The sequence below is a fragment of the Cuculus canorus genome, chromosome 4 (genome assembly GCF_017976375.1).
Source record: "Cuculus canorus isolate bCucCan1 chromosome 4, bCucCan1.pri, whole genome shotgun sequence".
Taxonomy (NCBI): domain Eukaryota; kingdom Metazoa; phylum Chordata; class Aves; order Cuculiformes; family Cuculidae; genus Cuculus; species Cuculus canorus.
Window position 1 is genome coordinate 46092433 of NC_071404.1, and position 24610 is coordinate 46117042.

The 24610-nt window shown below is 36.9% G+C and overlaps 1 protein-coding gene across 3 annotated transcripts in view; it reads right to left on the reverse strand.

Annotated features, from left to right (window-relative positions):
* Positions 1 to 129: 129 nt before the first annotated feature.
* LOC128851995 (uncharacterized) overlaps positions 130 to 24610 on the reverse strand; it is a 59600-nt gene continuing 35119 nt past the window's right edge. For 2 of the 3 annotated variants that reach the window (XM_054064847.1, XM_054064848.1), the window contains exons 14-20: positions 17271 to 17310; positions 16177 to 16228; positions 12651 to 12762; positions 7749 to 7832; positions 6109 to 6232; positions 1383 to 1473; positions 130 to 206 (exon numbers count right to left, since the gene is read on the reverse strand). In XM_054064847.1, the coding sequence (XP_053920822.1) occupies positions 132 to 206; positions 1383 to 1473; positions 6109 to 6232; positions 7749 to 7832; positions 12651 to 12762; positions 16177 to 16228; positions 17271 to 17310 (578 nt within the window). In that variant the 3' untranslated portion in view covers positions 130 to 131. Of the gene's footprint in view, positions 207 to 1382; positions 1474 to 6108; positions 6233 to 7092; positions 7133 to 7748; positions 7833 to 12650; positions 12763 to 16176; positions 16229 to 17270; positions 17311 to 24610 lie in introns of those variants that run through there. The other variant, XM_054064849.1, reaches the window with a different exon arrangement.

Genomic DNA, 24610 nt, shown 5'->3' on the forward strand with positions numbered 1-24610 from the left:
GAGCCTCTGAGAGGTAACTGTCACTAATTTCTACTCTGGCTTTTTAAAAAAAAATCTCACTCAAGAAGCCAGTTCTTGTTTATAACATGTTTTTATACCACTTAGTGTTAAAAGCATGTATTAAACACCTGTTACTCTATCAGTGATTTTAAATCAGGAACATTTCTGATCTGGAAATCCAGCAGCATCTGTCCAAGTGCTTTGCCCTGTAAGAAAACAAACCATCATTTCACTTTACTATTTAAATATAGCACCTTTGTAAATTAAGTTTAAAAAAATGGTATAATAATATTTTCCCTAGAATCAGTGTAAGAACTCAGTATGTTTTTGAAGTTTTAGGAGTATTTCTCTCTACATGCACTTGTACATATAAATTTCGGATGAGTATTTATCTCTACATATAATTTTTGGATGAGTTTTATTAAACCTTGGATTGTAGACTATCCAAATTTCTATTTAACTTTTCCATTTATTTGGCTTTCTCACTGTGAGTCAATATAATTAAATAAATAGAACTATACAGTTGAGTTTCCAAGCATCTACACCTGAACCATTTTATTTGGTAGCTAGTGCTAAAATCAATTTATTTTAGCTTCAATTCTGTTATCCAATGCATACATAGCATCATCTTACTTTGTGAACAGTCTTCTTGACTATGCTGAGATTATTTGTACACACAAGCATTTCTCAGCCTATGGCAGCAGAACTGTGCTTTGCTGCAGGCACAGGATTGTGACATTAAGGCATCTATTTCATCTTCAGGTTTAGATGTTTCAAGTATTTAATACTTAGCTTGTACCCTACTAGATAAAGATCTATCCATCTATTTTTCAGACCTATATCAATTATCAGTATTTTAACTATAGGAGTCATATGCTAAGCTAGGGGGAGTTGTCATACAGTTAATGGTTCCTGTACGTACTAGGAAACAATCAGAACTGTCTAGCAAAGTGGCATTCTCTAGAATGTGACAGCCTTTTTGAGAAGCTAACTTTACTTGTGCCTCTAAAACCCCTGGTATCACAGGGGTACCACAGAATCACAAGGTTGGAAAGGACCCATTGGATCATCGAGTCCAACCATTCAATCATAAATAGTGCAATGGATTTGAAGACTCTCTTAATAGTTTCTTGTACACATCTCTTAAATCAACTTTCTACTTCTCTATGCCATTTTCAAGCCTTGAAACAATGAAGTAGATAATGTATATTAACAGGAAATTAAAACGAACTAGAGTCGAACCCAAAACCTTACAGTTCCAGCCCAAAAGCTGTTTATAAAGAGGCTGTGTAATACATAGTTATAATATAAATAATATAAATGTGTAATACATAGTTATAATATAAAAGATAACTACATAAAATCAATGCTTTGATACGTGCCTGTGGGTCACTTCTTAGGGATGCCACACCACCACCACCAAGGGAATTCTTCAGAACAAAATTTAATCCATGGATTCCTGGCAACTCGTATCTGTAAAATAAAATCTACACGTTGTTTCTCAGAAGATTTTCTAAGAAAGAGAAATTCATGCAAAAGACAGCATGCAAAAAAATTTCATACTTCTGATTGCATCACAGCACTGAGTCAAGCATAAAACTTAACTGAAGATTAACTCACAGCCTTCTCTGCCTTCTTGTTCCTTCCCCTTACTCCAAATCAGCAATCTTTAATAGTTTTAAAGTAGAACCATAATATAAACATTCTCCTTTTAGTCAACTTCAAAGCTCATTCATTTCTATTGAGGTTTGTTTTCTACTACCTTCCCCCCGCAAAGTGTTAAAGCCCATATGGAAAGCTCCATAGGCAAGAGGTTCAAGATCCAAAATGAAATCAGAGAACACAGTGGGCAGAAGGAAGTATTTTTAATATTTCCTAATTCTGATACTGGAAACTGTAATCATTTAATTCCTGGAACTCATTTTTGCTAACAAAGGCCACCAGGTATTTGGGGGAAGGCATCCTCTTTATTACTGAGAAATAACTATAAGTCACTAGAGCCAACTCTTACAACTACAAATGATTTTGTAACAAATGAAAAGTGGAGCTACACTTCAGCAGTTTCTTGGAGCCAGGTACTTTGTTCAGATAAAAATCTACTCTATTTTTCTCTTCACTGCCACTGTAAGCATTTTTCCATCCCTGCTTTTGACTGGTGCAGTTCCAATTTGGAAGCTTTTGTAGAAATTTGGCAAATGGCTCTGTAGTTTCCTAACAAAGTTGTTTCAAATTCCATAAATAGGTCTATAGCATACTTCTAGTCGCCTCTCCTTGCAAAGTTCTTCAGTGTTTTGTCATCTTCTTTGTATTCTTGTTTTTCTTTGGTTTTGCTCTCCTCCAATATTTTCTTTGTCTAAGGACTTGCTACCTTTCCTTTTTTCCATAGGAAAGGATTTAATTGGAACATCAGCAAGAAATGAGTAATAACAGAGAAAGACGATATCCAGCTCTTGCTCTGTCTGCAGATGTTCGACTGCTGCTGTTTAGATCACGCTTCCTCCACCACCACCTATTTTTCTTTAGATATCCATCTGACCTTCATTTGTTTAGGACATATTCTTCATATCTGTCCTCCAAAATAGCTGGAATTTCTTGCAGCGCTCTTGTACTACCGATTTTGCCACATGTACCTTGGGCATATGACCTAAACTTTTCCTGGAAGGAGAAGTGGTCATCCTATGATTCTGCTGAGCAGCCTGGCAAACACTTTAGTTCTCTATATGCTCCTGCAAGCAGCAGTCATGGAGTGTCTCTGCCCGTCTCCCAGGCAAAGTTTTCACTGTTCCTTCTACTCTTTCATTACCACACTCTAGTATTATCATTATTAGTCCTTATTAAGAAGACGACTGGCATTAGCTGTTGACCTTCCCTCAAAACTAGAAGCCAGGCAATGTTATCATGCTTAAGGGCAAATCCATTGGGAAGGCAGAAAGTTCAGTAAATCAAACATTGCTCTACTAGACAACAGGAATAAGAAGAATGAAGCATTTTCCACAATAAGTCATCTAAATGTACTAAATTTAATAGCATAGTCTACTACATTGCAGCATCAGAGCATCTCAAAATTTTAAAGTAAAAACACTCAACGCAAATTACCAATAACGATATACCATGAGAGCTAGAGGTCTACCAAAAGACTATACTGTAAATTTTACTCTGAAAAACTGGGAAAAACTTCCAGGCAGTAAGCGACTTCACAACTGGCAAATCTATCCATGAGAGCTAGACTAATGGAATGTATTCCAGAAGCTAATACCTCAGCTCTCAAAATAAGTTTCATGAAAAATCAATCATTTAAACAAATCAGGAGAGAAATTGAAGAGTGTACAAAAGCAGAAACAAAAAGAATGGACGAATTGCATTTCACTTTCTCAAGTAATTCTGGCAGAGGGAGTATGTAATACAAGCAACAGATCTTAACTTGGAACGTCACAGAATGGCACATTCACTTTAAGTATTTTGAGAGAATATCTACAGTGAGATACTCCAGCTAAAACTAGGATTGCAAAATAATATACAAAGGTCAGCATTTTTCATATTTTAAGGCCTGTCTGAAGCATCTGAGCACCCGAAACATTTCTGTGCAAAAAATACACTCCCACAAAAGAAAAAGCACTATAACCATCATAACAGTCTCAAAGCAGCAACAATTTGTCAAGAAAAACGTTGGCATGCACTTACCCAGCATAATTAAAAAAATTTAAGTTTAATTAACTGAGATCTAAAGGAAAAAATATGATCTAATTGTACCATTCAATCAAAAGTTTTAAGAGCTGCTTTTAAAAAGCACAGAAAACATATAAACCCTTCAAAGAATACTAAGTCTGGGACAGAAACCTATAAAACAAGGAAAATTCACTGTTCTAGCTGAATTCCTATGCTTATGCACAACAGGGTGCCTGCTTAACTGCTTCCTTTAAAGTGCTGTCCATTCATAGTCAAAGAAGTCAGGTTTCCCTGAATATCCTGTTAAAATGCATGGAAATAATAATGTACAAAATGGTTTAATGCATTCAAATCGAGAAAAAGTTAGGATTCCTCCCATGAGAAGAAAGCAGGAACTAAGTCCGTTGGCTAACAGAGGTGTTTGCCTATGAGCTATAGTGTAAAGAAGTATTTTTCGCCTCATAATAAATATACATTAAAAAAAAGCAATCTGAAGAATGAGTATCCACATTTCTCGTCCTTCAGCTCTTAGTAAAAATATCCCATAAGAAGAAATCAGTTGTTATATTTTTATACTATTTGAGCATTGGAATGCTCTCAAAACATAAAGAATGTGACTGTATTTCAGGAGGTGAAGCCAGCAAGTCCTAACAGGATAATTTTACTATGCTTAAACAACTGACCCACTAAATGAAGTTTCTTATTCCATATCTTAAGATTATCAGATCTCAATTTATAAAGTCTTGTATACAAAACACCACACAGATAACCATATTGGCTCCATAGAGGGCAAAATGGCTAAATGAAAAAAAGAAATAAATCTTCCACATGCAGTATGGTCTAGCTGCTCATCTTATTAAAACACTACTGCTACTGCTATTTTTAACAGTGGTACCAGTCAGAATTCAAGAGACTGACATTTTTTTCTAAATTTTGAGCAAATTTCTGTTTTAATACTGCTCTTTTCCTTACTCTCACTTGATTGGTCTGACCTTTCAAGCTGAGCTTGTGCACCAAACTTGTGCCCATGAGAAACTGTGATTAACTGTTAAGAATGTAGTCTATGTAGTGGGAGAGAAAATCACATAGGTTTGAAATTTTGGGGTATGGAGGGGCAGGGTTTGAAAGACCATCTTTTGTTACTATGTTACCTGAAAATCTGGAAGTTTGAGTTTTCAGTGCTCTCTATCAAATATAATCCCACATTTTCACTCTTTAGTATACCTATTTAATAGGTGCACTAAATGAATAAGAATGAAAGGCAACTGGCTGACGATCTGTTCTGTAGTGAGGCAGAACTGTGGTTGGTATGTTTTTAATAGCAAAATTAAAACTAATACATATAAACTAATACATATAAATGAATACATAACCTCACATTTTAAAGAAAGGAAATGAAGGAAAATGGAAGTGTAAGATAAGTCTTTTTATGACAGCTAAAACTAAAAATAAACAAGTAATTTGAAAAGAAACGATCAATCTGAAGCACATGAGCATAATCCTTATAATCCTAAATATTTCCACAGAAGGATTTATTCTTTTTCCACAGTAGTTTTTCAATTCACTCACAGAGCTCCATTATCACATCATTAAAGGAAGCCAAACACAGGAACAGATAATCTAATTAATCAAAATAAATTGGCTTCATCCAGACACAGCAAAGTTCAACTTTTATTTATGAACATAGATGGTTTATGAAGCATCAAAAAAACACAATGAATCAACTTCTCGAAGCATCATTAGGAGGTACAACATTTTTTATTTCTTCCCCTCTCTGTTCTGTTTCAGAGGAAACTCAATTACATTTCTTGATAGCAGCATTTTAGATACACAATTTGTTAGCACTTTATGCAACAGTGGGAGAGATCTGCACTGAGCCGCTTATGAAGACAAAGAACAGCAAACTCCAACAGCAGTAGTTAAAATAACTCCAAGTTTGCTCTGAGCTTTGAGGTGCACCTTTCTGACTCAAGCTTTATGAACAAGCAATGTCTTTCAAGCAGTGTTCTAGGGATTTCAGACTCCCAGTTCTGAGGCTTGGGAAGATTCAATTACTAAGATTCCTGCAGTCCAAATGGCTCAAAAACACTTGAAAGATACACTTGCAAAAGGACATTAGGAGTTATTTATATTCTGTAGAGACATTCTATACTGGAACAAAACAAAGAAATAGCCCCAATGATAATATGCTTATTTGAAGAATTTAAATGTCTTCACTAAAATACATCCACTACCTTGGTTCAGCTTCAGGAGAGATCCAAGTTCATGTTCTTTCTCAACTATTGCTCAGGTTGTTATTTAAAAAGTCAAAGAAAGATACAAAAAAATATCAAAGACAATACACACAGGTTTGTAAGATTTGGGTTAACATACTTCGAGACAAGTTCTGAATACCATCATGTGTCTACTGTACAACTGTGGACTGAGCAGCAAGCTACATACCTTGTTACTAGTTCTTCTTCAGGTTTTTCTCGTTCTAAAAGGTGTTGGAAGTAATTCTCCAAGGCTTGAGCAGTTAAAGTTTTCTTTAGGTATGGATAGTAGAGGGGATGCCGTGCTATTACACCTGTTAGGTATAAATGTTGTTAGCTGGAATAGGAGCTATTGAAATCAATTCACATTATATTTATGCTTTCCAAACTGATTTGAGATCCTCCTCGTAACTCAAACTGTACATATGGGTCCTCTTTAATGAGCTCCTAAACAAAAAGTAATAGTTTGACAGCTTTCCCTCCGTCAGTAGAAAGGTAATGTAGAGCATGACATGAAAGAATGCTCCCAGACTAAGTGATTATTAGACTTTTTCTGGCTGCAAACACTTCCTGGCACTGAAAGACACCTAAAGAACAACTTCATCACAACAAACAACTCACATGCAGTTCTCTTTCCCTAGATGACTTGCATGACTTAGACAAGTAATCAAAATCAAACATAACAAGGCGTTATCAGTGACTGAAGGTTAGGGTCCTTGCCCCACGCCTTGCATAAGATCTTGACGCGTGAGAAATCACAACTGCATTTTTATTGCTGTAAATATGCTTTCATAAGCTTCAGGTAACTTCATGCTGAAGCTGACATTCCACAGCAGGATAAGGAAAGCAGATTTGTGTCATAGGGATCTTTTTATCTGTGGAATTCAAAGCTAATTTAGAGGTCAAGTTTATTATTGTTACTATTGTTCCTTAATAAAGCAATAGTGTCTTTATATCTGAGGAAGTCTCTTAGGTATGCATCGTTCATGATTTGGCAATGCTACATTGCAACAGTGGTCAACCACGTGGAAAGAAAAACAATAATAATAAAATCAACATTCCTTCATTCTTCAAACCAAAAAAGTTTCACAAAGATGAAAAAATTGTATTCCTAAGCATAAATGAACAAAATTCATCAGTTTTTGCATGACAGCAAATCAAACCCCAAACGCACCTTTAATTCATACTGAGCTTTGAACACCACATGCTCTCATCTTCCAACAAGTAAGAGAGCCAATTGTTGCATGCAGAAGTAAGGAATAGAAGGGATTATTAAACAATGCAAGAAGCAGCACAATCAGTGTAAAGAGACTGCACACCAAAATACAATATTTGGATCAACAATATAATGAAAACATTCTCTTACATGCAAGAACAACTTCAATATTTGCTAATGCTGTCAATGTTTCAGCCATATGTATGTTACAAAATTCAATGCATGGAAATGAAATATTATACATAATCAGACAACCAAGAGATTATATTACATAACACACACACGAAGGAGTAACAACTAAAGTGCAACAAAAACCTTAAAAAGGCATTTCTTAACTTTGGGGAGCTTGACTTTGCAACCCTAAACAAAGATCTTTCCTTGTAGTGTGGCATGCAAATATTTTTTCTTAGTACCTCAGACTTCAGCAGCTGCTAAAGTGAAAACTACAGATAATTAGTAAAATCCTTGTTTTATATGAATTAGTTTTGTTACAGAACAGAGACAATAAAAAAAAAATCAAGTGATGTGAGAGATTTTAAAAAAAAGAGCATTTGATGCATAATTATTACTTGAAAACTTTAAACCACTTCAGAAAGCAAGAAAAAGAAAAATACCTATGTTTGCAGAGTTGCCTTTGTCACCACTTCTAGTATAGGCAAGATCTTCTAAGCGATAAGTATGTGGACCACTTGGCAGATCTATACAATATAAAAATTAATACATTTTAACAATAGCTACAAATAATAGTACATTCTGAAAAAGTACCAGTCATTTTAACTGTATATATTCTACACTGTTTGTAGTACTGAAAACACGTCCAAAGCTTTCTTCCCACAGGAACACCTGGGGAAGACATGAGGCTGGGGGCCAAAATAATGAAATCGATCCCTTCTGCTTTGTCTCTCATATTCCTTTTACCTTTTTACAGCTGAATGCTATGCCAGGAATCCCCTCTTCCACCACCCTTGATGAAAATTCATCTTGGTCTTAGCAAAGTAGTATCTCTGAAGGAGGTAGAGCAGCTACTTGTCACTTCTTGACTAGCTGGCAACTTTGATTCCCTTAACACATAGATCTGTCTGCTTCCATTGCAGGTGGAAAATACATGTAATTGCTACTGTCCTGATTAATTCTGTAACTATTCTGATAGTGTCTGTAGAAAAGAGTCACAATTTAAAATTACTTTTCAAGACAACACGTCTCACTTTCCTGTGCACTGTTCTAACAGTTACTTATTCAGCTGCACAGAACAAACCCAAGATTTTTTAAAATTACTAATTTTGTAAGTATCTTAGTGTTCTGTAAGAAAAGGTCATAAATGCACTCTATGAGAATTCAATCATAATTTAACTCATTGATGCCTTAATATTGGAGTTTCAAGCCCTTAGGAACATACTTTATATTAAGTAATATTTTTATCCATTATAAAAAAAAAAAAAAAAAGCAAACACACTCCTGCCAAAAATCAGAAATTTAATCTTGTGGGATCCGCACAGTTCATAAATTAGGTTTGATGGTTCAATTACACAGCACTGACCTCTACTAAGACTACTAGGCTGCCACCATCTAGTTTCTGTTCCCCAAAGAGAGAGGTGAAGAACTTACTTTATTACTGAGTTTCAGTTATTCGCTAATAGTAGCATAATCCTGAAATCTGAAGCAGAGCCTATATCGCCACTTTTAGGCAGCGAGTGTCTAGTAATTTCCACACAGTTTTGCTTCTGATCCAATTTCCCTATGACCACCTGATCTCTCCTGGCATTCCTGGTTTTTCAGTCCCAGCGCTTTCAACAGAATCATCTATGCTCCTGTCTCACAGCAGTCTTCTCACACCTCAGTTGCCCTCTCTATTCTGTCCCCTTTCTGTCCTGTCATTGTGCTCAGGAGGATGAAAAAAGTGCAACTCTCCTCCTCTCTGCACCAGCATGGGGAATATTCCAGGCAGAGAAGGGATGGCCTGCCTTCTCTCACCACTACTGGCGGGGACCACAGGAAGCAACTGACAAATGTAAATTTATTTATTTATTTATTTGTTTGTTTAAAACACCAATACTTCAGCCCTGGGTACATGCTTGTCACAGACAACTTTAGTCTAATGTATTAAAAATTGTCACATTTAAAGGAATTGAATATAGAATCTTGTAAATCAATTATGTTGGACAAACATCACGTTGCAACACACAATGTGATTTGAAAATGCATCAGTTTATCTTTTCTGCATTGTTATTGCTTCTGCTGAAGAAAGCAAACTATTGTGCTGGTTTTGTGGGTTTGGTTTTAATTTTAGAGAATAAGAGACATGATAGTAAAGATGTTATGTTCTAAATGCCGGCAAAAGGCAGACTGTATTAAGAAGTTTAACTATAGCAATTTAAGTTTGTCCTCAAGATAAAAATGAATGTTTAAACTATACCAAAAGAACAAAATTAGCACTCTGGTAAGTTCAAGTACGATTTAAATTAAAGTGCACCTACTATTAAGGCATAGGTAGATACACATTCTGAACTGCATCAGGTGACAAGGTACACCCAGCCCCAGCCAAATCATCATTACCTTCAGCTCTTTCCCACCCACAAAGAATTGCTGACTCCTCAGACAATGAGCCAGGCTGATCTAAAGAGCTTTAGCAAAGCTGGGTAATAGAGACATTATGTCCAAGTCTTGCTGGCTCCAGTTTTCACTGTTCCTATCAGAAATGGAGGCTGCAAGTCTATGGCAGCGGCATCTGCACAGATCCCAAAGCCCATTTGGGTAAGGGGTGGGAGATACTGTGGATGACAAAAATGCCTCAACAACATGACATGTAATTTGTATAGTTCATGCTACATTTGGTGAAACAGATCAGGCAACACTGCCAAGAGTAGCTTTGCTGGCACATCTGAGTGACAATAACAGGGAAAACAGCAATAACCGACTGGGGCTCACTACAGCAACCTCTTCTACTGGCTCAGCTGGATCAGAAGAGAACATTTACCCATAACCCAAACAACAACACACCAGCATTCAACGGCTTTAACTAAGACCTAGAGTTTTACAGCATTTATCAGGTCACTGTCAAAGATGATCTGAAAGAGCGACCATAGTTTAGTTGGGCACAAAAGTTCTTCATTGTTACTAAGTCATGGCAGCAGGAAGTTTGAAATGGTGAAAGCGAAACTTGGCGGAAAATACTAAAGGCTGTATTTATTTGATTAAGGAATATTATTTTTGACTAAACATCTCCATTGAGAGAGGATCTGAAAAAGTGCAGCTAAACCTGATTGTTCATTTTGGACAACACTACCACACTTCATACACCACAGAAATCACATTCTTTTTAGTAACTTCACTTAAGACACAATTCAAGAAAAAAAATGTAGTGCCTCTTCATAGGCTCAAGTATGACAACGTTTAAACTGCATAAGCTGTAGAGGTCCTTCCTCTATCAGACATTTTACACAGACAGTCTTTGACAGTCTCCCTTTAAACAAAATCAGCTCAAGAGTGTTCTGGTGTTTCATTTATTATTACCCTAATTGATTTATCTTTCATGATCTGTTTATCAGGAAATTGTTTTCATGTAATAAACATGTTAAACAAATCCAGAAAAGAATTCCCTTCAAAGCTAGGGCAAACGGTAAATTCAAATTCCGCCCTCCCAGAACCACATCTAGCAGCATTTCTGAAATCCATTTTCGCATATTTCTCTTATCTATTCAAAGACAACTAACAGTCCCTTACACTTGAGATAACCACGAAACTTAAGAAAAACACTTCCCTTCTTACCAAATGCTGACAGAAAATGTTTTAGCAGAAGACACTCCTTTTACAGTCTAACCCATTTGTCCATTTCTCATCCATGCTGTCTATGCGTTAAGCCACAGTGGTACGTAAGTATTTAGTCACATACAGAAAACACTTCTCTTTACAACTAAGTGCAAAAGTTTAGAGATCCTTCTCAGGGGAAACAACCAGAGGAGCTCTGCTGTCCCTCACAAGTTGGATTTTGCCTGAAAAAAGCTTGAAGAATTCAGTACTTAAATGCTGATGTAAGGCACCTCAGAAAGTTTGCTCAAATGTTAAGAAGGCAGTAGGAAATCTAATAGCTTTTTGTTTATCCAACATTTAGCATTGTAGTCACCTTGAAAAAAAAATATATACCAGGACCTTTGTTCAACCCTTTATTAAACGCAACAATGACTTCTTATTCCTTAACTGGCCCAGTTTGATGGAGCAAATCCTGCACTGTCCTCCTGAGAACTCCCAGGTATCAGGGAGATTCTAGTGTGATATTAGAGGTGAAAACACATACACAAGAGGAGAAAACATACTAAAGAGTTTAACGTGTTTCTGCACAACACAAATCATTGCACTTAAGAGATGTCTGAATGGATGAGGAAAATGAACTCATACTTGATTCAGGCATTCAGTATCAGTCACTTTCAAACAGCAACAAGCACACAGTCATATGAGTATTTCAAAATTTCTCTGCAAGATATAGAACATTCCCTACTAACTCACAATTAGTTGCTAGTCTATTCTACCACCATTTTTGAGAAATACTACTTACCTATATCTAGAATCCATAATAAAACTTAACACATTGGTGCTTTCAGAGCATTATTTTTTTGAGTATGCACAGACTTAGATACCTCAATTACTCCTTCAGCACTAGTACTATTTTTAGAAATATTTCTAACAACTAATCTTTAGGCTACCTGATTTAGATTTGAAAATATCTATCCACAGCTTTAAATTAATTCTCTCCTTTCTCTGGCGAGCAGGAATAATGTAATAGAGACTCTGGACAAAAAGGGAATTATGAAGTGCACTCACTGCATGATAAGAAATACTGTACATAGTTCTGCCATTAAAAAGAAAATAAAAATATTCAAATGTCTAGCACTTTAAATAATCCATAACCTAGTACCTAGCTTGTATGAGCAGCTCTGAACACTTCCTTTTCATTGCAGACATCCTGATACGCTCCATTCAGCTCACTGCTTTGCCCCTATCAAGTCTCTTCTTCCTTCAGAAAATTTGGTTAGTCAAGTCTAACAGCAACACAGGAATTACAATAGTGTATTTTCTTTAAAAGTCAGCTGGTTCCAGGTTGATCCCATTCTTGTTCGTTTTGTGAAGGCTGCTGTATAGAATAGAGTGCAATTTTCATTATCTAAATGCTAAGCATTCTATAAATCTGCTCTCCATTCTGACAACTATTTTGATGTCAGGTAAACCAAACTATTTCCAGGATTAACAAATTTCAAAATATACTTTGAAATGATGTTTCCACTGTCTTCAGTTGTGTCTAAGATTTTGGGGTTTTGAATAACAATTTACTTACATACTTGTTATAGTCTCAAATACATTCTATACCATGTGATGCTAACCTCCTGCCTTCCAAGAACAGTAGCTTAAGTGTTCTGCAACAGACTTAAAAATATGTAGTATAAAGAGGTAAAGTATATTTGATAGACATTATTTTCCAAGAAAAAGATAGCAAATTATATTCACAAATAAAAAGATGAACATACCTTTCAATTCACTGCTGATCATGGGTGAATCAGAAGAAACAACCTCATCTGATGTAAACGTGAGATCTTCCTCAAACGTCTCAACATGCTGCCCATTTAAAAACAGGCTGATCTGGAAAAAATATCCATTTTCAAACTGTCAAATTAGAAATCCAGTACAACATGTGAATAAACAAAGCCTACTTCTAATTAAGTATTGATCTGGCACATTTTCAGTAACAGCTTTATGAATAAGGTTCTCTCCCTCCTTTTAAGTCACAATAAAAGCAATGAACCATTATATAAGCTAAACGAAATCTTTGTGTAGGAGGAAAAAAAACCCCATAAAAATAAAAGAAATGCTCTGTCCAATTAGGTACCTTTTAAAGAAAGGCAATTCTCTCTCTTCCTGTCTCCCTCTATGTACAGCAGCACTATATCAAATTTTGTGTCAGAACTCTTGACAGTTGGATCCCAAAACTTGAAAGCTTCCAGCTTCTCCATGATAACTCCCTTTTCTTCTTAGCGTCACTGTCTGTCTTAATGACAAACTTCTCTTTGGATCCTAAATTCATCTCCAAATAAATTTTTTGAAAGCAACTTATAAAAAATAAATTAATACTGGATATTTGGGGTTTGAGATGAAAATATGAAATAAAAAAATGCCATGCTGTTCATCTTGCATGACAATCTCTACCCCAGCTGCAAAAATAATCTGAAAAAATACACAACTCAAGTCTGCTATTTCATTAGCAGACTGGGCTGTTCACTTGAGATGTAAGCAAATGTTTATCCAATTAAATAATATAGCATAATCATAGAGAAAAATTAACTGCATCTATTTTATCTGCATTGGAGGACTCTCGGTACCGAAGACTCACAGATACAACCAGGTTACCACCAAGTAGGCCGCAGGAGCCATCAGCTGAAAATTACACTCATCTGAGCTTTTTCTGAAAGCTGTTCACAGAGACTAACTAATGGAGGAAGGAAAAAAAATTTTCAGAAAAGCTATTTTTGCCTGCAGTAGGTTTGCTAGGATTCTTCTCCCTAAGGAAAGTTTTAGGCTACTTTTTAAATGTGAAAAAGCATAAAAGGAAAATAACTACAGTTTGCACTGGAAAACCACTGGTGATCTATAATAAAACTCGGACAATTGCATAAAACCAGTGGAAGCAGCAAATGAGATATTGAATCCAAGCTCAAACCCAGAAAGGTGTTATCAAACACAAAACAAAAGAACCCAATGTTCAGGCAACGTTAACATATCTGAAAATCTTCTTATGGAATGGTTTTAGGTCAAATGCTGAACTAGAGCAACTAGACTCTTTGTAACTGAACTTTGAGTCTAGAAAAGCAGTTAATTCCTACCTTCCTTACTCTGTAATCTCTAGCTAGACCACTGTAGCTAATACACAGCTAAAACTTTGAATCAAGCACTTGAATCACTTCAACCATGCTTTTACTTAACCTTTGATTTTACTGCAGTATAACAGCAATAAGTCACATGGCATTTTGTTAATAGCATATCAGTGTGTTTATCATATTAGCTACCAAGAACAGGGATTTTATTTTTTTGTATTGAAAAGAGTAGATGAGACACTGCTTTCTTTCCCTGCTAAATGAGGTTACTATTTTTTTTTAATCTCAGTCTTTTACCAAGTCTGAAATATTGTGCTAATTAATAAGTTTACATTTAATTTGATGAACTTCCATAAGGATAATAATTTCGTATTAAACTTGGCAAAGACAAGCCATTTGCATAAAGCAAAATGTAACTAACAATAAAAATAAGTACTTGAACTTCTTTAAATGACAAGAAAGCGGGGAGGAGGTTCATTGTTTTTCCACTATGCACAGTTTATAAATTCAGTTTTAATAACTAAATAGCATCTCCTCTGTAAAATTAATCTTAAAATTATCTCCCACGAATACAGAGTATTACTCAAAGAAAAATTTAACATTTGGCCTAATTCGTGCTAAGCACTGTAGGCATGTTAAAAAAATGAAAATGAAGCAGTCCCTTTCTGATATGTTTGGAACACTTAAATTGATCAGTGATATTCATTTTACTGAGGGTTTTTTTTTAATCAACTGGGTTTTGGCTGGTTGGCCTGTGTCCCTTCCTTCACTTGCTACCTGTGCTCCCAAGTCTTCCCTTCACTACCCTAAGCAGAAGCGTGTCACAATAACTTCATGAATTCATTATATGTGTACAGTAGCTACAAGTCACTTAAAAACCTCTGAGAAAGAAGGGCACATATGCGGTTTTGTCTGCAGTCTCTAAAGGATAAATAAATTATCTGATGGCATTCAGAAAAGCAGATACCAACATTTATATATCCAAACATTTTATGTTTTCAGTAAAATTAGTTTCTTCAAGCTTAAGTTGAAGACTTCAATCTACATGGAAGTACATGGCTAACGGATAACTATGGGTGTAGTGCAACATTTCATCTTACAGTGTTATTTCTCACCTAGGACTGCCTAGTCATCTGAACCATGACTTAGACTGAGACTATTGTTATGAATCAAATAACAGTACTTAAAGGGGGCCTACAGCAAAGATGGTGAGGGGCTCTTTATGAGGGAATGTACTGATAGGATGAGGGGTAATGGTTTTAAGCTGAAAGAGTGTGAATTGAGATTAGACATTAGGAAGAATTTTTTTACTGCAAGGGTGGTGAGGCACTGGAACAGGTTGCCCAGACAAATCATAGATGCCCCATTCCTGGAGATGTTCAAGGCCAGGTTGCATGAGGTTTTCAGCATCCTGAGCCAGTGGAAGGTGTCCCTGCCCATGGCAGTGGGGTTGGAACTAGATGATCCCTAAGGTCCCTTCTGACACAAACCACTCTATGATTCTATGAACAGGGCTACAAAGATACATCTCATTCACAGGCTCCTCCATGATACTCATCACAGCTGTCTCATAGACTTTCATCATCGTACCGCTTTTGCAATGTAAAAGCAGAAATTTCTACTCCAATTTTAATAGGCAATTCTCTGGTGAGGTATAATCTAATGTGACTCAGAAGAAATTCACTGACTTTAACAGTTATCTCCCGCAGTATATATATATTAAAAAAAGACAAACAGTAGACACATCTCAAAAGTCAGAAGATGTGTCCAGGTTTGCAAGATTAAGGTTCAGCTTTCTCAATATCCAACTGCCTTCTCTTTGAAAAGTACCTTGAACTTTCAAAAAAAAAAAACAAAAAAAACCAAACAACCATAGTTTTCATAAACACGCTTTGCAAATACAGTAAAAATAATTCAAACCGACAGTTCATGGAACCTGAAAAGAGAAGTTCAATTTTGATGCAAGATATTTCAAAATTCACAGCAATTAAAATACAAGGTTGACAAGTTCAACTGTTGTAAAACATTCTGTGTGAAAAACATTAGTCTCTTTGATTTTTTTATTCAAAGTTACCAGAACACTTTGCAGTTTTAAGACTCAAAGTCACTGAAAAATGCCAGAGTCAGCAGAATTTTTCAAATTACTTCAAAGAGAACAGAGCAGGCTTTAAGCGGTTTGTCTTACCTGAACATTGCTTTTGGGATAATAGAAGAAGAAAGGCTTCAAAACTGGAGACCTAGACACACAGAACAAGCATAAATGCCTTTCACTAGAAATTAACGAAAATGTCAGATCATACATCTTTACACTATTCATACACCAGACAAACACTTGGGAAACTAAAAGCTATTTACTCATGATTAGCAATGGTTTTCCAAACCATTTTGGAAGACCATGAGACGTGCAGCAATTCCTTATTGTATTAAGAAAGTAAAATTTTATTTAAAAAAATAAAAGAAAGCAAAAACAAACCCAAGAATCTTTTTGGGGGGAGGAAATAGCCAAAGTGGCAAAAATATTTTCTTGAAGAAGAATGCACTTCATGACACTGAAGTCTACTGCTCTGTGATTAACCCCACATTGATGCATAGGCTAGTTACACAGAACTACTGGAAATATATTCATAGTTTCTTTCCCATCTCCATCTGCAAGACAGACATATTGAAGTATTTGCTTAGGGACGAGGAAGTTTCAGATGCTCTCCTGAATAAGCATGGAAAGGTGAGCATATAAATCACTAGGAGATATTTGCCATATCTAGAAAAATACTGAATCAAACCAGGATTTTTTACTTAGTGTGCTCCGGCTTACTCACGTGACAGGTTCATGCCAACATTTTACAGGGTGCTCTGGGACACCTGACTTCACATTTCTAGGTGATGAGGGATTGTACAGACATACATCTGCTCTGCCTATATTCCAAACTAACAGGTACAAGTTGAATCTGGTACAGAAATCTGCATATATTGGCACATGCTTGAACTACTTCCCTGCCATAAAGTCACATTTAAAGTTCTCCTTACAGCTCACTAAGCAAAGACACTGCTTTGAGCTGATCAGAGAATTCTGTAACTCATATTCAATAATTTAGTAAAAAATTTTACTATTTGCATATCTTGTAGCACTATTCTCTTGCTATCAGTTACTAAGCATAGCATGCAATGGAAAGGTGTCACTTGCTTCAGTGGTTGCTGTTTCAAGGTGGGGAAGCTTGTGATGCTGAGTGGAAGGAACACCATCATCACACATTACAAATTAATGATCAGAGGTTAACTTACACTCTGGGGCGCCCTCCAACAATTGCAGTGAGACCAGGTGCTGGAAATGGAAATTAAATTCATAAAAAAACCCCGTTAAAGTAATCTTCAAAACATTAGAACTCATATCATGAATCATTCCTATAACACAGATTTAATAAATCTAGCAAATTATGTATGCTACCATAAATTAGTAAAACTGATCATCTTACATAATAGTTACAAAAGCTGAACATGTAAAACACACTGACTTTTAACAACAACAAAAATAAATAAAGCATTTGTTTCAAAATGTATGAAGTATAAACAGATTTGGAAGAAGAACCTGAAGATTATTCTTAATATCAATGCCAGACAGGTAATATCTTTGACACAAAAAGACCTTTGCTTTGGCAGTTTTGTTGTTGTTTTATTTATTTTAAAGACAGCAGAAAACCAATTCTGATCTAACTACAGTTTGTTTTAATACTTGCTTAATATGACTTTTCCTATTAGATTAACTGTTTCAGATTAACTAGCATCTTTCTCTTTAGCATTATCACTAGCTAACTCTGCTTTATGAAAGTGCTTGGTACGCAGATCCAATTCTCTCTTTGATATATAGGTAATTTAGGGGCTTAAATAACTAGTTTGATCCTAGATTTGCATTAAGTCAGCACTGTGATTAGACTCTTGCTTATTCTCAGTATCAGGTTGCCAGGCTTTATGACCATTAAACTCATCTACACAGCTCAGTATTTCTGGAAGAAACAATTCTGCTCTCATCCTGAGCATAGCCTATTTTCTGGCATGACACATCAAGACTCCACATAGTACTGCAGAGGAAAGAAACTGAAGTGCATACATTAAAACAGTCCAGGAATTAGCAAGGGTGTTAAGCTGTCCCTTAGATGCTGTGGAAAGCTGCCCACAGCATCTATTTACTCAAACTAATCCTGGCTAAAATGGGCTTCCTCCAGGTGTGAATTCTCTGTTTGTGCTCCAAACAGACTAAAAGCCAAATTATTGTGCTGTTGTGGTACTCAGCTCACAATGATAACTTCTACTCAGCAGATTCCTTGAGCTTGGATGCGGTGCCTTGGTAATGTGGACACATACGGCAGCATAGACGGTACAACATAGCATAGATTAGAATATTGCCATATTCACGTTCATTGGAAGTGGCTTCTCTGAAATAGTGGTTAACACGGTATTTTAATGAAGCTTCTGAAAAGGGATACTGTTGCATAGTCCTTACCTTGATGACACTGCTCTGTAATCAGACACACATTTGGAAGCAACGTAACTAAAATTCAGTGCACATCTGAATGACTGATTCAAAGATGGTCATTAAGGTAACGAGACCTAGAGTTACGAAAGAGGGTCTTTTGCCTAAGGCTAGTCCATAATTGCCCTGCCAGCTTGGCTAGTATGCCACTACAGTACCTGTGAATAACTAATTCGCAAGATAAACTTCACTAACTATATTTTTAGCCGGAAGCCGAAAAAACAGACCAACCAACCTCAAAACACAGCAACCTTTAGAAGGTGCTACAGTTGAGAACAATTGGAATGTTGTTATTATGAATTATGAACTCCCTCTCTTTACTAAGAAAAACCCCCATGAATAATCATCTCTTTACCCACTAACTTACAGCAAAAAAAGAAATATGGTAGTGGATAGAATCTGAAAGAATCCATTAGTGTTACACAATTTTAAATGAACCATTGAAGATTCAGCACTATATATGCTACTTGCACAATCTTTCAAGCAGAAAACTGCCATTCAACATTAAAAAAACACAGCTATTTTACGGCATTATGTGCCTAGTTTGTTTATCTAGGTTGTTGGGGGAGGAGGCTGGATATGGTAAGGTCATGCCGAAAACATACATTCACAAAGTTAGTTAATTTAAATTATCTGTAGATTGTCACGTGGTTCACTTCCTGCTAGGTGGCTGAACTGCTCATTAAGGATTCCAGATTTTGCTGACATCAATTTCAACTTCTAGAAAATTCTCAAAGAAGGCTCTAGATTCACTTGCTCTCACACAATGGAACCAGCTCCTACAACAAAACAGTTCTCTAGACACTGACAAGAAAACAGCCCATCTAAGAGCAACCACTGCTCACAGCTCAAGGCTACGATAACCTTCTACTGCTGCTTGCTGTTGCTAGTGTTGCAAACTTCTCCAGCATAAGCAGCAGCAGATCGGCCTCTGGAGATACTACAGCGACCCCTGCACAGAAATGCAATTGCAGAGCAAAGCTACAACAATATCTCAGCTGCAACATCATTAATTTCTATCGTACGATTACCTCATCTATTGTTTATGTTGTCATAAGCAAGATGGGAGCGCTTGTAAGTGCAATTTAATTTTATCTATATGCAATCCCTATTTAGGCTTCAGGCAGAGAAGATGAAGCAAATCTTAAATTTATTATGGTTCGAATTCCACTGATTTCATTAACTCCCAAATATATGGCATGATTGGAGAAATGTCAGGAACCAAGTCCACTAAATTTAGTTACTTCTCTAAGCACTGGTATAGGACCATTCCTTTGGATTCTCTGCTTAAACGTTTAAATTGACACTGAATCTACAAAATAAAGATCTAAGTATTTAGTAGGTGCTTCTCTTTGATTAATCTACACAATTCTTCACACAGTCTTAATGTGCCTTTTCGTTTTATGAGCCTTCCCTCTAGCCTACTTTCAATCTTACCCACTTTCAGCCCAGTTACCTTAGGAAAAACAAAGCATCATCCTCTGTGTACAAGTATGTATAATTATATGTGTTCGTTTTTTTCCCTTTGTGCTCATGATTCTTCCAGTACACCTGCAAGACCCCAAATTTCAGGTCCAATGGAAGACCCAAAAGATGGAAGGATGAAGAGGAATCTCAAAGCATCAAAGCTCACTAAAACCTCACAACCGTTCCTCCCCCACGATTTGGCAGCAGTGTAGTGTCAGGTGTGCATGTAGGTAATGCAAAGTGAAGACCACTCAAGATACACTCCTTGATACAGCGGTTCCACTATTTCTGATCCTCCATGTATGTTTTCTCTCTCCAGCTGCCTTTCAACAATTTTACTTTCACGCCCTACAAAATTCTCCTGAGGATGGACCTGCAAATAACAATACGTTTAAAGCTCATATATGATATGCTGAAAAAGACAGCAACTTTCTGATAAATGTCATGAAGAGCGGTAGCAGGCAAATTAAAGAGTATTGGGAAAAACAGTGTTGCTCTCAGTCAGTGCTGTCACAGCTCCCCTTCCTCAGCCTTTGTCACTTATTCTTCTCCCCTGCACCAGCTCTGGTGGTCACACAAGCACTTCACTGAAAACCAGCTCTGGCAAAAAGAATGCTTAAAATCAGTCCCAAAAAGCACCTATTTCAATACGTAGAACCACCATGTTCTAATACATTATAAACTATGCCATGGGTATGACACCCTGTAAATGCCCCACAGCAGAAAAAGCACTAGCTGGAACCTGCAATCAGCCTATGAGATGCAAATTCCCAGCAAAACAAGCTTCGTTCCTTCCAGCACTTGTAATTCCCCACTGGATTTTCTGATGGTGGGAAAGCATTTTGTTTTGCAACCCTAAAAGTTCCTCTATCCTATTCAAATCCTACTTTAATGGTCACATCCAGTTTTATCTTATTACTTCTTCAATCCACTTCTGTCAAAAAAAAAAAATTCTGTACAAGTCTGTATATTTTTCAAAAAAATAAAATAGCATCTTTCATATATTGCCTGATAACTTGCATGTAACATTTCATAAAAATGCTGAGTAGAAATTTAAAAAGCTTTAAGCACTTCAAATTCAACAAGTGACTTCTTTCTTTGAAACTTCACAAGTTCCAAAATACAATGCCTCGCTCAGCAGTTTACAGTTTTTGACCATAATAGTCAAAGTCTACCTCTCAAGTATTGGTTTTTTTTCAGACTGAACTAGAAAAATCTGAAATCCAAGGTTTTATACTAAACATTTCTTATAATGTAGCTGAGTAGAAGTTCAAATCACATAAAATCTTTGTTTACAGGGGTCAATTATATGCTCTTAATTATTCTATGTCCTCTGAATACAGTATATAGTTTATTTTCTGCAATATTATTATTCTCAAAAAAAAAATGGGGACTGCAGTAAACTGTTAGAATGAGGGCATTTCTGGAAGCATCTTCCAACATGCTTAGATCAGTCATAATATTTACACATACTCAAGGACTTTAAAATCTCAAGTTATATTAACCAGCTGTCATCTTAGTGTCAAACTGCGGTCATTTTAATGTGAAATAAGGGTCACCACATGATTTCAGCTATTAGTAAAACATTTCTTAGCTACTGAACCTCTATTAAAACTATAAATGCCAGTTTCCCACAGCAAAGCTCTTGAGCCTCTTCTACACTGTGTTTTATTCAGAATAAAATATCCAAATGAAAGAAGACAAAATAAATACATCAACACAAACTATTTAAATGCTAACCATACATCTGACTGGACTATACATAAAAGATATTTTCACTGAGTAGTACAAGCCTGGTCTGTGACTGCTAGCTTTTCTGAGGTGAGGGTGAATTTCTATAGACTGGGCAAAGAACTGCTGCAGAACCGACTGAACTTTTTTTAAAATAGCTTTTGTTGCTTTAAGCCCATCAGAAGTGCACTATCCAAATGAAAAATGATTTAGTTTGGTAGTTTGAACACTTAATACCATGCTCAACAGAAGTTTACAGCACAAGCCTCCCATTCCAAATAGAAAATAAACAACAAATCACTCTCTAATGTATGACATGTCTATACACAGTAGCTTCAAATTCTTCTCTGGGCTTAAGAATCTCATCTGGAATTTTAATAGTACTTCTGAAAATTTCTGTGCCCCACTGGTCTTCAAGAAAAGAATTAAAAATGCTTTATAAAAATAGAATCATAGAATAGAATGGTTTGGGTTGGAAGGGACCTTTGAGATCATCCAGTTCCAACCCCCCTACCATGGGCAGGGACACCTCCTACTAGATCAGGCTGCCCAAGGCCCCATCCATCAAGGCCTTGAACATCTCCAGGGATGGTGCAACCACAGCTTCCCTGGGCAACCTGTGCCAGTGCCTCATCACCCTCATTGTGAAGAATTTCTTCCTAAGGTCTAGTCTAAATTTTCCCCCTTCCAATATAAAGTCATTCCCCCTAATCGTATCACTACATACCACTGTAAAAAGCCCCACCCCACCTTTCTTGTAGGCCCCCTTCAGGTACTGGAATGTTGCTATAAGGTCTCCCCAGAGTATTCTGTTCTCCAGGCTGAACAACCCCAACTCTCTTAGCCTCTTCTTCAAGCAGAAGTGCTCCAGCCCTCTGATTATCTTCATAGCACTCCTCTGGTTCCACTCCAACAGTTCCATATCCTTCGTATGTTGAGGATTTCAAAACTGGACACAATACTCCAGGTGGGGGTCTCACAAGAGTGGTATAGAAGTGGAGGTGGAGAATCACCTCCCTCGACCTGCTGGCTAAACTTCTTTTGATGTAGCCCAGGACACAGTTGGCCTTCTGGGCTGTGAGCGCACATTGCTGGCTCATATTGAGCTTCTCATCAGTCAAGACCTCCAAGTCCTTCTCCAAAGGGCTGCTCTCAGTCATGTTGTCCCCAATCCTGTATTGAACTGCAGGTTGCCCTGACCCAGGTGCAGAACCTTGCACGTAACCCTGGTGAACCTTATAGGCTCACACAGGCACAGTTCTCCAGCTTGGCCAGGTCCCTCCGGATTACATCCTGTCCTTCCGTTGTGGCAACTGCATCACTCAGCTTGGTGTCATCTGCAAGCTTCCAGAGGGTGCAGTCAATCTCACTGTCTGTATCACTGATGAAGACATTAAACAGCACTGGTCCCATTACAGGCCCTTGAGGGACACTACTTACAAAATATGTTAGGAAATAGCTATGATAGCTTCAGTCTCTCACTCTCGATTCTAGAAGCTTTTTCAAAGATGCCACCTTCCCAGGGTTCTCTCCTGCAGGTCTAACTCCTTGTCTATATTGTAGAATACAAAAATACTCGTCCTTCAGCCCACTCCAACACATAGGGAGCATTCCTTTATCTTTTCTTTCTAACACAGAGGATGAGATTTCATAAGAAAGACTGATTTTAAATCAGCAGAGTGTCTTGAGATGGTTGTCTTTCTACAGATTTTCAGAAGTACAGAACTGCCATAAATGGGATGGTGGTGGGGAATCAGCACTCTGAACATGAACAGAAATTATAGGGTGCTTTTATGATGCCTGCTTTACTATCCTTTACATATACAAATACACAAAAAAAAAAATTAAAAATGTTCTGAAAGAATCAACACTGCAAAAAATGAGTCAAAAATTAAGAAATACATTAGGACTTCAAATTTGCTAGAAGAACTAAAAAGCACATCTCTGACACTCAAGACATAACATCTTAAGTTTTAAGTCTCTGCTGTGAAGCATTAGGAAGATCACTCCTCAACAGAATGGTAATATGCTTTTTAAACACAGGAAGAATAAGAATTTATTTCATCTTACTATTGCTCCCTACAAAGCCTGAAAAACTGTAACTGAAAACTCCCTCAAAAAGTTTATCATGCAAATAGCTCAAAAATTTTTCACTCAACTGGTTTAAATTTAGCCAAAGTGAAAGCAACCAAAACTAGGCTTTTAGTATGGCTGGTTCTTTTCTTCCTCAACAGTCACTCTCAAAATGTCCAAAAGATAATGGAGTGAAGTGTTTCAGTTCAGGTGACATCACCCTACGAACCAACAACAATTCCTTTCACCTTTCTGCTGGTTATGCAGGATTTATAATTTGATCTTGCTTTTCCTCAATTTTTTTTCATGACAAGCATATACGAAATAAGAAAGAAGGGTTATTTGCAACCATTCTCATAACCACTTCCTCCCCTCATGGAAGAGGGCTGACCTAGGAGAGCTAGGGGGCAGGAGGCATGACCAAGCTGGCAATACTCGAAAGGCAGGACTTTTTTGCTTAAAGGTGCCTCTGTTTTCATCAGCAAGAGCCATACATTTTTCAAACCTCACTTCATGTGCATCTCCACAACTGCCATCATTTTGGCAGAACAAACCCACATAAAGTTACATCATACATAGACCTACGTGGGATGTGCAAAACCACACCCGACAGGCACGCTCTATTCAGTTAGAGACAGCAGCCACAGCTATTTTTGCTCAATGCTCAGGAAGAAAAAGTGGTGCAGCACTGTACCAAAAGAGATTTCAGGTACCCACTGGCCAGAGCACTTACTCAGGATATGGGAGGTTCAAGTTCTGGGTTCTTCACTGCCTGTCAACACTTCATCCCTTGCGCTAGAGTGACGGAACTCCCATAAGGTAT